Here is a 15,076-nt window from a genome sequence, read left to right as displayed (position 1 = left end):
ACTCGGGAGGCTGAGGCAGGAGAATCGCTTGAGCTCGGAGCGGAGGTTGCAGTGAGCCGAGATCGTGCCACTGCACTCCATCCTGGCTGACAGAGCAAGACTCTGTCTCAATCAATCAATCAATCAATCAATCAATCAATAAATAACCAAATTGAATACTTGTTGAGCAGAGAGCCAGGGAGGCCTTCATCCCTCTTCCTGGAGCCTGACTTCTCTCAAGGTGGAGACCTGCTCTGACCCTCCCACGTCCCATCCCCCGCCAGGTTTATGTTCATCCTCATGATCATCCTGACCACCTTCCTCTGTGGCCTCAACAACATCTATGTGCCCTACCAGGAGATAGAGCGGCTGGGCAAGTATGCAGGGGCAGAGGCAGGACAGGAGGTGGAGAGCCTGGGACCTTGCAGCTTGGAGCCCTAGTGATCTCTCCTTTTTCCCTCCCTCCCTCATTTATTCACTCAACTAATTATCTTGTTTGCTCACTCCCTCTTTGATTCACTCTGTCACTCATTCATTTGTTCATTTATACATTCATTCATTTACCCATTTTCTCCTCAAACTTTTTATTTTGAAAAATGTCAATCCTATGAAAAGTACAGTGGATACCCCTATATCCTTCTCCCAGCTTCACCAATTGTTAATGTTTTACCACACTTGCTTGATCTGTTGCTCCCTTTATTCTTTTTTTTCCTGAAACATTTAAAAGGAAGTTGTAAATATAATGACACTTCATCCCTAAACAGTTCAGGATGTCTTTTAAGAGCATAACCACAAAAGTATTATCACACTCAAAAAATTTAACACCCATACCATTATATACATATATATATATATATATATTTTTTTTTTTGAGACAGAGTCTCACTCTGTCACCCAGCTGGGGTGCAGTGGCACGATCTCAGCTCACTACAACCTCCGCTACCCGGGTTCAAGTGATTCTCCTGCCTCACCCTCCTGAGTAGCTGGGATTACAGGCACCCGCCACCACGCCCAGCTAATTTTTGTATTTTTAGTAGGGACAGGGTTTCACCATGTTGGCCAGGCTAGTCTTTAACTCCTGACCTCGTGATCCACCCACCTCGGCCTCCCAAAGTGCTGGGATTACAGGCATGAGCCACCGCACCCGGCCTCATACCCTAGTATTATTTACTATATAGTCCTTATTGATATTTCCCCAATTGCCTGGAAAAAAGTCTCTCTAGTTTAAAAAATCTGACATCCAATCTAGGATCACACATTACATTTTGTTGTGCTATCCCTTTAGTCCCCTTTAATCTCGAACACACCCCGACCTTCTCTTTGTCTTGCAGGAAGAGTGTAGACCAAATTGGATTTATCTATTAATTATTGATCATAATTAGATTCAAGTTAAGCAGTTTTGGCAAGAACATGACCTAGTTGATTGTGTGTACTTTCTACCGCATCACAGCAGAAGGTGCATGATGTCAGTGTGGCCTATTGGTGAGGCCGATTGCTGTAGCAAAGTCTTCATTGTAATGGTACCAGGGAAGCCCTTTTAGTACAGGAAGCTATGTTGAGACTGTGTGACAACACTGCTCCCTCAAAACCTTTTACCCAGTGGATTTAGCATCCATAGATGATTTTTACCTGAATTGGTTATTACAACGGTGGTTTCAAGATCATGATTTTCTGCCTCTGTCATTTCTTCTACATTTATTCACTGGCATTCTTCTGTGAAGAAGTGTTTTCACCTACTTTCTTCTTCTTCTTCTCTTTTTTTTTTTTTTTTTGAGACAGAGTCTCGCTCCGTCACCCTGGCTGGAATGCAGTGGCATGACCTCGGTTCACCGCAACCTCCACCTACCAGGTTCAAGCAATTCTCCTGCCTCAACCTCTTGAGTAGCTGGGATTACAGGCCTGTGCTACCACGCCCGGCTAATATTTGTATTTTTAGTAGAGACGGAGTTTCACCATGTTAGCCAGGATGGTCTCAAACTACTGACCTCAGGTGATCTGCCCACCTCGGCCTCCCAAAGTGCTGGGATTACAAGTGTGAGCCACCACACCAGCCTTTCCTCTTTTTTGAATATCACTATGGACTCAATGTGAAAATCCATTACAGTCATTATTCTTTTGGCTGCTTAATTCTTCCTAAATGTGGCTAATAACTAATTTATATATTTGTTTATTCACTCATGTATTGTTCTATTTATTTATTTATTTTTATATATTTATCTATTTATTTATTTTTTGAGATGGGGTCTTGCTCTGTTGCCTAGGCTAGAGTGCAGCAGCGCGATCTCGGCTCACTGCAGCCTCTGCCTCCCAAGTTCAAGCAATTCTCCCATCTCAGCCTCCTGAGTAGCGGGGATTACAGGCACACCACCACACCCAGCTAATTTTTGTATTTTTAGTAGAGACAGGGTTTCACCATGTTGGCCGCGCTGGTCCCGAACTCCTGACCTCAGGTGATCTACCCTCCTCGGCCTCCCAAAGTGCTGGGATTACAGGTGTGAGCCACCGTGCCCGGCCCACTCACTCACTTTTTAAAAATTTTTTTCTTTTTTTTAGAGACAAGGTCTTGCTCTGTCACCCAGGCTGGAGTGCAGTGGTGTGATCATGGCTCACTGAAGCCTCGACTTTCCAGGCTCAAGCCATCCTCCCACCTCAGCCTTCCTATTAGCTAGGACTACAGGCATGCACCACCACACTCAGCTAATTTTTTATCTTTTTGTTGAGATAGGGTCTTGCCGTGTTGCCCAGGCTGTTCTCAAACTCCTGGCCTCAAGCGATCCTCTGGCCTCAACCTCCCAAAATGCTGAGATGACGGCATTTCACAATGTCATCGTGAGCCACCACACCCAGTCTCACTCACTTTTAAAATTCATTCACTTTCTTAGTCATTCAGTTGTTGCAGGTTTTTTGTTGTCACTGAGTTCATACCTATTTACTGACACTTTCTTTTAGTAGGTTCTGTTTCCTGGCACTGGAAGCACAGGCAGGAGAAATAAACCAGACCCTTTGTCATAGAGAAGATAGCCATGTGCACAAATGAGCTCAATTTGCGACAAGTGCTGTGAGAAAGGAGAGTTTATACTGATTGTGCCCAGCGGAGGAAGCACCTTCCTCTGTCTTAGATGACCAGGGAAGGCTTTACAGAGAAGAGAGAATCTGGACTTCACCTAGGAAGGTTACGGACTTCAGAGAAGATATAGGGCATTCTGAGCAGAGAGGGGGCATGCGCCAAAGCAGGGAGGTATGTTTGGAGAATAGCAAGATGCCTCCCATGGTTGGCACATGGAGAGAATTTTGTGAAAGGAAGTGAGAGAGGGTAGCTGGGCCCACGTCAGAAGCTCAGGGACGTCTTGGTGAGAAGCTTGGGCTTTCTCCAGGAGGCCAGGGAGCTCTAGGTGGCCTCCCAAGCAGCTGCCCAATCATAAATTCTTCATGAGTGCAACTACCTAATAGTTTTATTGATGATGCTAAAGGATCCACACTTGACCAAGGCTCTCTCGTGGTTCCAGTGTATATGGAAGCTGTATTCAGACCTATGTTCTTACAAAGAATTCTTGTTCATAGCCTGGCTTCAGGCTGTTAGCTTAAAGGAACTGAATTTACTGTGACTCTTAGTGCCAGGGACGGGAACTACTCATACCAGCCTGCTTTGTGGCTCCTGGTGACATCACTTCACAGTGGCAAGGGAAGGCCAAGCCCTCCTGGGCTATTCATTCATGAGTGACTGCTAAGTAAGTCAAAAGTTGTTTTTTGCTATTGTTTTTTGAGACAGGGTCACACTGTGCCACCTAGGCCAGAGTGCAGTGGCACAATCACAGCTCACTGCAGCCTTGAACTCCCGGGCTCAAGCTATCCTTCTACCTCGGCCTCCTGAGTAGCTGGGACTACAGGCGTGTGCCACCACACCTGGCTAATTTTTTTATTTTATGTAGAGACAAGGTCTCTAACTTCTGGCCTCAAGTGATCCTCCTGCTTCTGCCTTCGAAAGTGCTGAGAATACAGGTGTGAGCCACCATGACCAGTGCATCAAAAATAATTTTGCTAAAATTCTTAGGTAGGTTTTATGGTAGACATCTGGACTGAGGGTAGTTAGGAGCATTTAAACGTTGACAAGCCAAAGCACAACAGATTAGGTCAGGTTCATATTTAGAAGGAGCACCCTGGATGCACCGTGGAGGACAGAATAATAAGAGAGACAGAGCCCACAAACCAGTGCAAAGCTGTGGGAATCTATACCTGAACTGGTGCTGAGACGGAGGGAATGAGACGGATTCACAAATAAATACAAGAGGAAGGAAAATGTGGTCAGGTCTGTGACTGGCGAACTTTCTGCTGGAGGTAGGGAAGGGAAGGACTGCCTGAAAGAGGTAGCACTGGAGCTGCTACCAGTGTGCTCCAAACCCCCATCCTGTCTCACCTAGCCCATGAGAACAGTTTCTTTCAAGATGGAGTCTCGCTCTGTCACCCAAGCTGGAGAGCAGTGGCGTGATCTCAGCTCACTGCCACCTCCACCTTCCCGGTTCAAGCGATTCTCCTGCCTCAACTTCCCGAATAGCTGGGATTACAGACACCCACCACCACACCTGGTTAATTTTTGCATTTTTTAGTAGAAATGGGGTTGCGTCATGTTGGCCTGGCTGGTCTTGAACGCCCAACCTTAGGTGACCGGCCCGCCTCAGCCTCCCAAGGTGCTGGGATTACAGGCATGAGCCACCATGCCTGGCCCATGACAACAGTTTCTTACCTGGTCTCTGCACCTCTGCTCTCTCACTTGCTTCCCTTCCATTCTACTCACAGCAGCCAACATGATCTTTTCCAGTGTAAATCAGCGTCACCCCTCTGCTTCGAACTCTTCACAGCTTCCTATTGCTCATAGGCCACGGTAAGGATTTTTGTTTTTATCCTACAAGCTCTTGCATGAGGTGGTTGGTCCCTAACTACCTCTCACAAGTCTCTCTCTCCTCTGCCTTCTGAGACCAGCCGTGCTGGACTTCTCTCAGTTTCTCAGATGCCCAGAGCTCGTCTGCCTTGGGGAATACCCTTTTTCACACTTCTCCTTCCCTTTGACATGTGGAATCCCACGCATTCTTCAGAGCTCAGTTTGAATGCTTCTCAAAGAAGCTTTCCCCAGCCCCAGACTAGGTCATAACATCCTGGGCTGCTCCTTCACAGCACTTGTCACAATTTTAATTTTTTAATTTTAAATATTTTGTAAATTAAATTGAGATGGGGTCTCACTATGTTGCCTAGGTTGGTCTCCAACTCTTGGGTTCAAGCAATCTGCCCACCTCGGCCTCCCAAAGTGCTAGGATTATAGGCGTGAGCCACCACACCCAGCCACAAATTTAAATTGTTGGTATAAGTAATATCCATTTCACACCCCCCGCACCCCAGAACATAAGGCCATGAAGACAGGAACGTGCTTATCTTGTCCACTGATGTATCCTTAGCACCTGTGACACTACTGTGCGCTCAGTAAATACTGGTCGACTGAAAGAATAAGATTTGGAGCTCAGAAACAGCAAGTGTCTGTACTGGCCGAGTTGGTCCAAAGGGCTACATGGAAGTGGGCACTCTTGGCCAGGTCCTGGGGGGTGGGGGTGAGCTCAGGCTCTTCTCCCACCCCTCATTTCCTGTTCCTTACTTGGCCTGGCATGCCGGTTTCAATGAGATGTTTCAGTTTCTGTTCTGGACCATGTTCGGCATGGAAGAGCACAGTGTGGGCGTGGTGGACATGCCTCAGTTTCTGGTGCCCAAGTTTGTGGGCCAGGCCCTCTATGGCATCTTTACCATCGTCATGGTCATTGTGCTGCTCAACATGCTCATTGCTATGATCACCAACTCCTTCCAGAAGATCGAGGTGCGTCAACAGAGGCCAGTTTAGGCCAGGGACAAAAAGGGAAAAAGGAATGGAGAGGAATAGGGTGCAAAGAGGCAAGACATGTGGCGTCGTGCTCTGCCTCCACTGTTGTCTTGTTTGTGGCTTTGGACAAGTTTTCCTCTGTAAAATAAGGGTCTTGGTGATGTTATTAGTATCTCCAGACACCAAGTCTAGTGCTCCTTCCCCCTTAGGGTTGGGTAGAGGAGTGTGTTGTAGAGAAGTAAACGGGAACATGAGAGGGAGAGGAAAGGAAATGGATGGGTTAGGGTCTGCAGGTTGGAGAATAGGCTGGGCAGGAACTGGATGTCAGAAAGATGAAAGACAATGGTGGGGAGAGAGGAAACGGGAGACAGGCAGGAGAAATGCGGGTGATAGGGGAGGTGGGAGATAAGTCTGCGGAGAAGAAAGAGGCTGGCTAGGATTATAGGCACACTGGAGAATCAAAGATGTGAGGAGTGGAGAAGAGAGACAGTTTGAGTGGGCAGGAGGGCCATGTGCTAAAGGGGTCCTTGCACCACCCTCTGCTGCCTGGCTCCCAGGATGATGCTGACGTGGAGTGGAAGTTTGCTCGCTCCAAGCTCTATCTGTCGTACTTCTGAGAGGGCCTGACATTGCCTGTGCCCTTCAACATCCTGCCCTCCCCGAAGGCTGTCTTCTACCTTCTCAGGTGATGACCTCAGCTCCCACTCCCTAGCTCTGCCCCCATTTCCCTGTCCTCTAACCGACCTCTTCCCACCACTGAAATCTCTCAGGAGAATTTGCCTGTTCATTTGCTGTTGCTGTTCCTGCTGCAAAACCAAGAAGCCAGACTATCCCCCCATCCCTACTTTTGTGAGTATCTCCTCGGCTTGTTGCTGGTCGCCCTGGCATCAGGCTTCACTTGTATTGTCTATACCATCCATTTGTCTGCATACCCCGGGCTTATCTATCTTTCCAGGTATGTTCCCCAGAAAGCCTGTCCCAATTCCTACTCTCTCACGTGGCTTCCCTTTCCCTCTTCCTGGCTCTGGCCATTTCCTGAATTTCCAACCCTGTGTCATGCAGCCTAAACAGAAGTCCTTGCCACCCTCCTCCCAAGCTAGAAATACCCACTATGCTCCAGACAGACCTTTTTGTCCTAAACTGGTCCGAGACGTAGTTGAACATTTTTAAAAAAAAACATGTTAAGAAGCCAAAGGTAAATGTCCCACAAACTGGGCAGTTAAATGGCTGACAGTGGCCTAAGAGAGGAGGCCAAGAGGCCGGACATCCAAGGAACTCCCCAGCCCAGTCTGGCCTGGCATGAGGGTGCCTTCCTAATTCAGGTACTGCCAGGTCTGTAGGGGGTTCTCCCCCTCCACACCATCAGCCCCCAGCCCTCGCCCACCCCTTCCTGGTCCTCTCACCGTCAGCCCTTCCCCAGCTTCTGGCCCCTGTCCTTCTACCTTCCAGGTCCGCACTGTGAGATGGAGGCCAGGGGCTAGGTGGGTCAGGGACAGAAAAGTCTACACAGGCTTTGCTTGGGCCTTTCTTGCCTGGGGGTGGGGGAACATGGGCAGTGATCAGAGGAAGGCTGGAGGTAGAGAATCTCCCTCACCCTCTTGTCTCCCCATTCTAGGCCAATCCTGGGGCAGGGGCTGTGCCTGGGGAGGGAGAGCGTGGATCCTACCGCCTTCGCGTCATCAAGGCCCTGGTACAGCGCTACATAGAGACTGCCCGGCGCGAATTCGAGGAGACCCGGCGGAAAGGTTTGTCGCCCACCTCCAAGCCCTCCCCATTCCTGTTCCTTGTTCAGCTGGGATAAAGGCCCCATACCCAGCATCATGTCCTCATTCAGCCTGCATAATATGTGGTCCCATCCTGCCCTGCCCTTGGAAGGGCAACCTGCACAGCATGCCCCTTGCACTCCACTACCCTCTGACCCATCCGGGCATTTATCCCACTCATTTCACGTAAGCGCTCATTCCTGCCTTCAGGTGCATTCGGTTATTCTCCCATTCACTCCCTTACCCAGTCACTCATTCACCTTTTCCATTCACTCACTTATTGACTCGTTCCACCAACATTCATCACTATGGCCTCCTTCGTTTCAGGCCTTGTCTTGGAGGGAGGGACGGACGGGGCACTGTAGAGCAGGGACACATGGGAAGCTTTCAGTCTGGTGAGGAAGAGAAACCATCACACTGGGCATGAAGTGCAGCTAAGAGAGATGCGAATTGCTATGGGCGCCTGAAGGGAGAAGGAGCACGTCATTTTGAGAGGCTCATGAGAAGGCAGGAGGATAGAATAGCAGAATGGACAAAGGGGGTGGGATCTGAACTGGGCCCTGAAGGATGGGGTGAGCTGGCTGGCTGTAGACTCGGGAGAGGGCAGGCGGGTGAACGCACAAATATCTACCCAGTCCAGGAACAGCTTTCCCCGTGGCTTGTCATCTTTCTCTGGCCCCCAGACTTTCCTTCTTTCCAGCTCCTCAGCTCCTCCCTCCCACCCCTGATGAGATTCACCTGCCCCAGCTTCACCCACCCACCTGACCCCTAGCCCACAAACCCGTTCCTCACTTCTTCCAGTTCTCCCTCAGGAATCCTGGATAGGGCAACCCCTGGGGTACTGTAAAGGGTAAAAGGGGTACAGGGTAGGCTCATCCTCTGAAAGGCCCCTCGGTACTCCACCTCCTCCAGACCTGGGCAACAGACTCACAGAGCTGACCAAGACCATATCTCGACTGCAAAGCGAGGTAGCTGGTGTGTGGAGAACTCTGGCAGAGGGAGGGACACCCCGGCCTCCCGACGGTGCCAGCGTCCTCAGTCACTCCATCACCTGAGTGCACAACAGCTTCCAGAACCTGGGGCCTCCCATCCCTGAAACCCCGGAGCTGACAGGGCCTGGGATTGTGGGGACCCAGGAATCATCAGGAACCGGGCTTCAGGACACTGGAGGGGTGAGGACTCTGGCTTCTGCAGAGTCTGGCCCCTGCTCCCCAGCTCATGTGCTAGTGCATAGGGAGCAGGAAGCAGAGGGGGCTGGGGACCTGCCCCAGGGGGAGGATTTGGGGACTGAGAGAAGGTCCTGATATAGCGGAAGAGTCCCTTCTTCTGTTGCTGAACACAGTAGCCTAGGAGGGTGAGGGTGGGGAGCCCCTTGGGAGGAGCCTGTGCTGCTTTTCTTGCTTCAATAAAGTTTCTGTTCTGGATGTGAGAGGCCTCCGGGCTGTGTGAGAATCTCTGTCTCTTGATGTTTTGAGGTCCTTCCCCTTCTTTCCCCTGAAATGGACCCTTGTGGGAGCAGGGCAGAGAGAAATGACTTGCTCTGTGTTCCCAAGTATCTTGGGCTTAGGATCCTACTTTGAGTTTCCTCAGATCTTTCATGGACAGAGTTCTGGACCAAGAGGCAAGAGACTGGGGAGGCGGGAGGCCGGGGTTCAATGGGAACCCTCTGATCAGTTGCTTCCTTCCTTGGCTTTGCATTTCTCACCTAACAAGTGGGGCTGAGGAATCACCTGCCTGCTTTCCCACCTTCATGGTTGTCATGAGGACCCTTTAGCTGTTCTAGCTTCTGGATTTGCAAGTTAGAGGGTTACACGGGTCTGCACAGGAGACCGTGTTAATAATAACAAGAAGTTATTATTATTATTATTTTTGAGACGGAGTCTTGCTCTGTTGCCCAGGCTGGAGTGCAGTGGCGCGATCTCAGCTCATTGCAAGCTCCGCCTCCCGGGTTCATACCATTCTCCTGCCTCAGCCTCCCAAGTAGCTGGGACTATAGGTGCCTGCCACCACGCCCGGCTAATTTTTTTGTATTTTTAGTAAAGACGGGGTTTCACCGTGTTAGCCAGACTGGTCTCGATCTCCTGACCTCGTGATCCACCCACCTCAGCCTCCCAAAGTGCTGGGATTACAGGCGTGAGCCACCTGCTCCTGGCCCCAAGAAGTTTTTTTTTAGTCCCTCAGTCAGTCCTTCAGCCTAGCAAGGCCAGAGCGGGGTAGAAGGTCTAGTCTCATGGAATAAACCAATCATAAAATTCCATGTCTCCACACTGCAATACCATTTAATCACGTGGCTACCTCAATAAAATTCCATGTCTCCACACTGCAACACCGTTCAATCAAGTGGCTGCCTCAGTACTTCCCTTGCTTGTCCCAGGAAGTCCCCACCACATAGCAGAGTTCCCTCAGCCCTGCTGTGGCCTTCCCAGGCCAACATCCTGGTTGGGGAGAAGGCTGCTAGGGCTGGGTCCCAAACCATGTTCTTGCTGCTCAAGGCTGCTGGAGGCGCCTCTTCTTCATATAAAGGTCACCCGTTCCCAGGGCTCCTAAGTGGCAGATGTTGGACTTTCAGGGCCCAACCCCTGAGAGCTGGAACTCTACAGGGGCCAAGAGCAGGGTCTTCCAGGGGGGCAGAGAGGAGGCCCCCTCAGCTTGTGACTCTGGCTGCACCCCTCCTGGAGGGAGAAGAGGAGGAAGGGATCAGCAGGGTGAGGGGGAGTCAAAGCAGCTGAGGGAGGATGGAAGGGCAACTCACCTGGCGCAGACACACAGCCCCGCCTCTTCTCCCCTGCAACAGACAGCAGGGTGAGGCCTCCGTGTGAATAGACTCACACCCAAACTGCCTGGCTCACCAGGCCCTGGCAGGGCCATTTCCCCTCTCAATCTATCTTTCCCTTCACCTAAAGGGAAAATTCTGACTTCCCTTCCTCCTCCGTCCTCCAGGAAGTCTTTCCAGATTGCCTTTCCATCCCTCTTCCCACCCAAGACCCAGTCACTCTTCCATCTGTCCCTGCCTCAGCACTTGGGAATGGCACATACGTGCCCTGTCAGCCCCATCAAGCCCAGGGCCCCCCTGAGACCTGAAGCAGTCCCCCTGGCTCTTTCTGCTGCTTGCTAATCTCCTTAAGCAGGTTCTTTTGGTCTATTAGACCATATAGCAGATGGACCCTTTTTAGGACATACAGAATCATCTGAGAATGTTCACAAATCTGGAAAACACTTATAGAACCCAAAAAAACCTGAGTCACAGAGGACAGCAACTCCAGCTGACTTCCAGCCCTCATTTCCCCTTTAACCAAGTGGGTCTCCCGAAGGCCCCGGGGATTATTGTGTAAGGACATCCTGGCTTATTTCACCCACACTGCCAGTCCTGCTTCCCCCATGCACAGCTCACCACCCAGATAGGCGCAGTTAAAGTGGCTACAGGTCTGATTATAGCTCCAGAGAGTCACCAGGCTCTGGGCTCCATCCTGAGAGAATGTGGTAACCAAAAAGACTTCATGGGGAGGAATCAGCACCTCGTGCTCCTTGGGAAAGACAGAGAAGGCCTGTATAGGGGCCCCAAAGCAAGTCGTTAGAGAGAAGAGGGTGGCATTACCAAATCTGTGGGCCACTGCCTTATCCAGGGAGCTGGAGGCAAACTGGCCTAAGCGGACAGAGTCCCCCAGCCTCTTGGGTTCAAAGCGAAGGCTGCCCACACCTCGGAACACCACCTCCCCAGGTCCTCTGCTGCAGCCCCCACTGCCTCGCAGCAGCTGCAGGGCCCGGATCAGGTAGAAATGCAGGGCCTTGAAGGGAAAGTGCCTCATGTAGAGCTCCCGGGAGCCTCCGCCCGTCCGCACAGCCTGATTCAACTCCCAGTACAAGGTGTTCGATGAGTTGGTGTAGACCATAATGGCTATTCCATTCTGGGCTTTGAAGCCAGGGGGCAAGGTGAGCCCTCGACGCCTGTCCTCCCAGGCCTCCTGGGCTGCCTCCCAGGATTCCCGCAGCAGGGCATGGTGGGCCATTTCCTCCTTTAGCAGGGGGGCTGCCTTCTCCTCCATCTCCTCTGCACAACCCATATAGGCATCGTCAAAGGTGTCTGGAGCCAGGCCCAGGGGCAGGATGGGAACAGCCTGGGCCTGTGGAGGAAGAGAGGTGCCATACCGAAAAGAACATAAGTTCAGAGCACTGGACATGGGTCCTGGGGGCAAACCCATCCAGAAACACAGAATCTCATTTCTATCCCTAAATATCAGGTATATGCAATTTGGCAAGGGCCTAATAAGACGCTTAAATAACACAGGCACTGGAGTCAGACAGACATGGGCTGAAATCCTTTTTTTTTTTTTTTTTGGATGGAGTCTTGCTCTGTTGCCCAGGCTGGAGTGCAGTGGTGAGATCTCGGCTCACTGCAGGCTCCACCTCCCAGGTTGGAGTGATTCTCCCACCTCAGCCTCCCAACTAACTGGGATTACCTGTGCATGCCACCATGCCTGGCTAATTTGTTTTTGTTTTTTTGAGACGAAGTCTCGCTCTGTTGCCCAGGCTGGAGTACAATGGCACGATCTTGGCTCACTGCAACCTCTGCCTCCCAGGTTCAAGCAATTCTCCTCTCTCAGCCTCCCAAGTAGCTGGAATTACAGGTGCGCAATACCACGCCCAGCTAATTTTTTGTATTTTTAGTAGAGACAGGGTTTCACCATGTTGGTCAGGCTGGTCTCGAACTCCTGACCTCAAGTGATCCACCAGCCTCAGACTCCCAAAGTGCTAGGATTACAGGCGTGAGCCACCGCGCCCAGCCTGAAATTTTGACTTTACCACCTATTAGCTGTGAGGTCTTGGGCAAGTGTCATAACTTTTCTGGACTTGAGGATACTTCCAACCTCACGGTTATTATGAAGACAGCATAAAGAGCATTACTTCTGTACAACCTAAAAGGGATCATCCTGTCATTAGAAAGGTTCCTGCAGTCGGTGGGAGGTGGGACTAGATGACTATCAAGCACTTTTCTGGCTGTAAGATCTGGCAGGCAGGTGATGTGCAAATATCACACACAGCCAGTGTCCGGCTACCTGACCCCCAGCCCCGTTCTCCTCAGGCTCTCCTTCCCTCTCATCCAGCAGGAAGCCCTTGCAGGTAGGTGCTCAGCCACCACACCAAATCACTGTGAGCTCTGAGACGCCTGAGTCCTCCCCTGCTCTGTACCCACATTTGGGGTAGGGGTGGTGGGGAGGCCAAGCCTTGGTTGGGAGGGGCTGCCAGGACTGCAGCACACTGGTAACCCAAGGAGGCTTTGCCGGGCTGTGCCTGCACTGGGAGATGAGAGGTGGGGAAAAGAATGTTGGAGGAATCCAGAGAGGGATGGAGGTGGGGGTTCTAGGAGACAGAATGGGAACTTGGGGCTCCCTGCAGAGATGAAGGTTCCTGAGAGGAAGAGAGTTAAGAGTGGAATCCTAGGGAAGAGTCCCTGGGAGAGGGCTGTGAGGAGTCAGCCCCGAGTCCACTTCCTCAGGGTCTGCCCCTTAATGTCCCCCTTGGGGGCAGGAGATGGTTCCTGGAGTTACCTGCCAGGTGTGGAGGCCGAGGCAATCGAGGGCGATCATCAAAGCCGCCAGCGCCATCCCTGGAGGAGACGTGAGGGTCAGGGGTCCGGGTGAGAGCAGGACCAGAGGTGCTGTAGTCCTGGTTTCGAGGGGCTCGAGGCAGATCTGTACCCTGTCTCCCGGCGCACAGGAACCCGGGTCCAGCATTAGGGCCCCGGCGGGGCGTGGCCTGGGAGTTTATTGTCCGCTCCCCGCCCCAAGTCTCCGCTCTCGACACCGCTTTCTCAGAGTCTCCAAACCGGGGAACCTTTCTGGGACGGTAAAGGCGGGGCCGCAGTTCAGCCAAGAGCGGGAGGGAGCGCCGAGGGCTCTGGCGGGCGCTGCGCTGTCCCCGGAGTCCGACTAAAATCAAGGTTCTCGAGGCTAACTACAGCCCCCGCGCTGATAACCCGACACCCTTTTCCCAGCGTCGCACGCGGGGCCGGAAGCGGGCGCGCCAGCGCTAGGGGCTGAGAAGCAATTCCTTTTTTTTAAAGACTGCGGGATCTTTCTGCGGGACCCTCTTTGGCTGTGAGTGAGCGGGAGGGAACTTGTGAGACTCGGCCTCTCCCTCAGGCGGGCACTGACCCGGCGGTCCCTGGCCCCCAGCCCACCAGGCCAGGGGGCCCCGCAGGGGTCCCGCCGGCCAAGAGGTCGCCCCTGGAGCACTCCGATTTGCATAGTTTGCATTTGGCCCACACCCTAGGCCACGTGCTCCAGCATCTGAGCAGCGCCCACTCCCTGCCTGCTCTGGGCCCTCTCCCCATTCGCCTTCAGTGGGGTTGGGCCAGAGACAGAGCCCTTGGTCGCAGATCCACAGGGTCCAGGCTCTCCCCTCCCCCAGACCGCTCTCGTGGCCGCTCAGACTCAGGTGACCCATGTTTGTAAACACTGGCCTTTCCCCCACCTCCTCTGGGCTTATCTATAAATAACCTGGCTCTGAGTTTTGGATGCCCCGTCAGAGGTCATGGGGGCCAGCGGAGGAATTGGTAGCTCAGGGAAGAGCTTCCTAGCAGCCTGAGCCAGGAGGAGGTGGGATGTCACCCCTCCTTCCCCCAGCGGCCGGAGGGTCGCTGAAAGCTAGGATTTCTGAGGGTTCTGAAAGCTAGGATTTGAGAAATGCTGCCTGCTGGGGCTGAGGTAGGCACGAAAGATTAGAGCTACCCAAAGGTCTCCATCCTGGTCTAGCTCATTAATTTCCCCCATCCCTGTCCCCCCCCCCCCCCCCCCCCGTCCCCTCAGATTGTCAGTTTCTTCCACCTAGAATCCTGCTATCTCCCAGAATCCTTTCTGTAGACCAAACGGGAAGACATACTGTGGGTCCAGGCTTGGAGGAGGGTGGGGAGGGAGGTGCTTCTGAGTCCTTGTTAGAAAAACAGCTCCAGGGCAGGGCGCGGTGGCTCACGCCTGTAATCCTAGCACTTTGGGAGGCTGAGGTGGGAGGATCACGAGGACAGGAGTTCGGGACCAGCCTGGCCAACATGGTGAAACCCCGTCTCTACTAAAAATACAAAGATTAGCCGGGCATGGTGGCAGGGGCCTGTAATCCCAGCTACTTGGGAGGCTGAGGCAGGAGAATCGCCTGAAACTGGAAGGTGGAGATTACAGTGAGCTGAGATAGAGCCACTGCACTCCAGCCTGGGCAAAAGAGCGAAAGTCCATCTCAAAAAAAAAAAAAAAAAAAGGAAAGAAAAACAGCTCCAGGACAAGTTCTTTTGCCCCCTTCTGTGAGTCTAGCCATCCCAAAGCCCTCCCAGATTCTAAAATAAGGAATCATCCTACTGTTTACCGTCATGGTGAAAAAAAGCATTTGCCTACATATCCTGCCTGCCCCCCTCTCTGGAGGAAGCTGAGTGTTTGCAGTTGCTTGAAAAGATACCACCTGGGGACAGCTTGGCCTGCTGGGACGG

At 52.0% G+C, this 15,076-nt stretch overlaps 2 protein-coding genes across 3 annotated transcripts in view; one reads left to right on the top strand and one right to left on the bottom strand.

The window, feature by feature from the left end:
* Positions 1-8,906, top strand: part of XNDC1N (XRCC1 N-terminal domain containing 1, N-terminal like) — a 51,116-nt gene extending 42,210 nt beyond the window's left edge. Inside the window, 6 exon segments of the mRNA XM_058446642.1 lie at positions 264-356; positions 5,638-5,836; positions 6,397-6,524; positions 6,610-6,688; positions 7,455-7,584; positions 8,515-8,906. Coding sequence (XP_058302625.1) covers positions 264-356; positions 5,638-5,836; positions 6,397-6,524; positions 6,610-6,688; positions 7,455-7,584; positions 8,515-8,906 — 1,021 coding nt within the window.
* Positions 8,907-9,863: 957 nt separating this feature from the next.
* Positions 9,864-13,464, bottom strand: ART5 (ADP-ribosyltransferase 5). Of its 2 annotated transcripts, none has more exons than XM_032168084.2 (4): positions 13,149-13,464; positions 10,994-11,723; positions 10,355-10,387; positions 9,864-10,145 (listed from the first exon to the last, which is right to left on the bottom strand). In XM_032168084.2, exons 1-4 carry the CDS (start codon positions 13,332-13,334, stop codon positions 10,090-10,092), a joined length of 1,005 nt encoding a protein of 334 aa, XP_032023975.1. In that variant the 5' UTR covers positions 13,335-13,464; the 3' UTR covers positions 9,864-10,089. The 2 variants fall into 2 exon arrangements, with proteins under 2 accessions (XP_032023975.1, XP_032023977.1); XM_032168086.2 differs by having other exon boundaries at positions 9,864-10,271; positions 11,198-11,723.
* Positions 13,465-15,076: the final 1,612 nt, after the last annotated feature.

The sequence above is a fragment of the Hylobates moloch genome, unplaced genomic scaffold, assembly GCF_009828535.3.
Source record: "Hylobates moloch isolate HMO894 unplaced genomic scaffold, HMol_V3 SCAFFOLD_11, whole genome shotgun sequence".
NCBI classification, from domain to species: Eukaryota; Metazoa; Chordata; class Mammalia; order Primates; family Hylobatidae; genus Hylobates; species Hylobates moloch.
The sequence above is the reverse complement of the archived record's forward strand: the minus strand, read 5'-3'. Positions and strand labels throughout refer to the sequence as shown.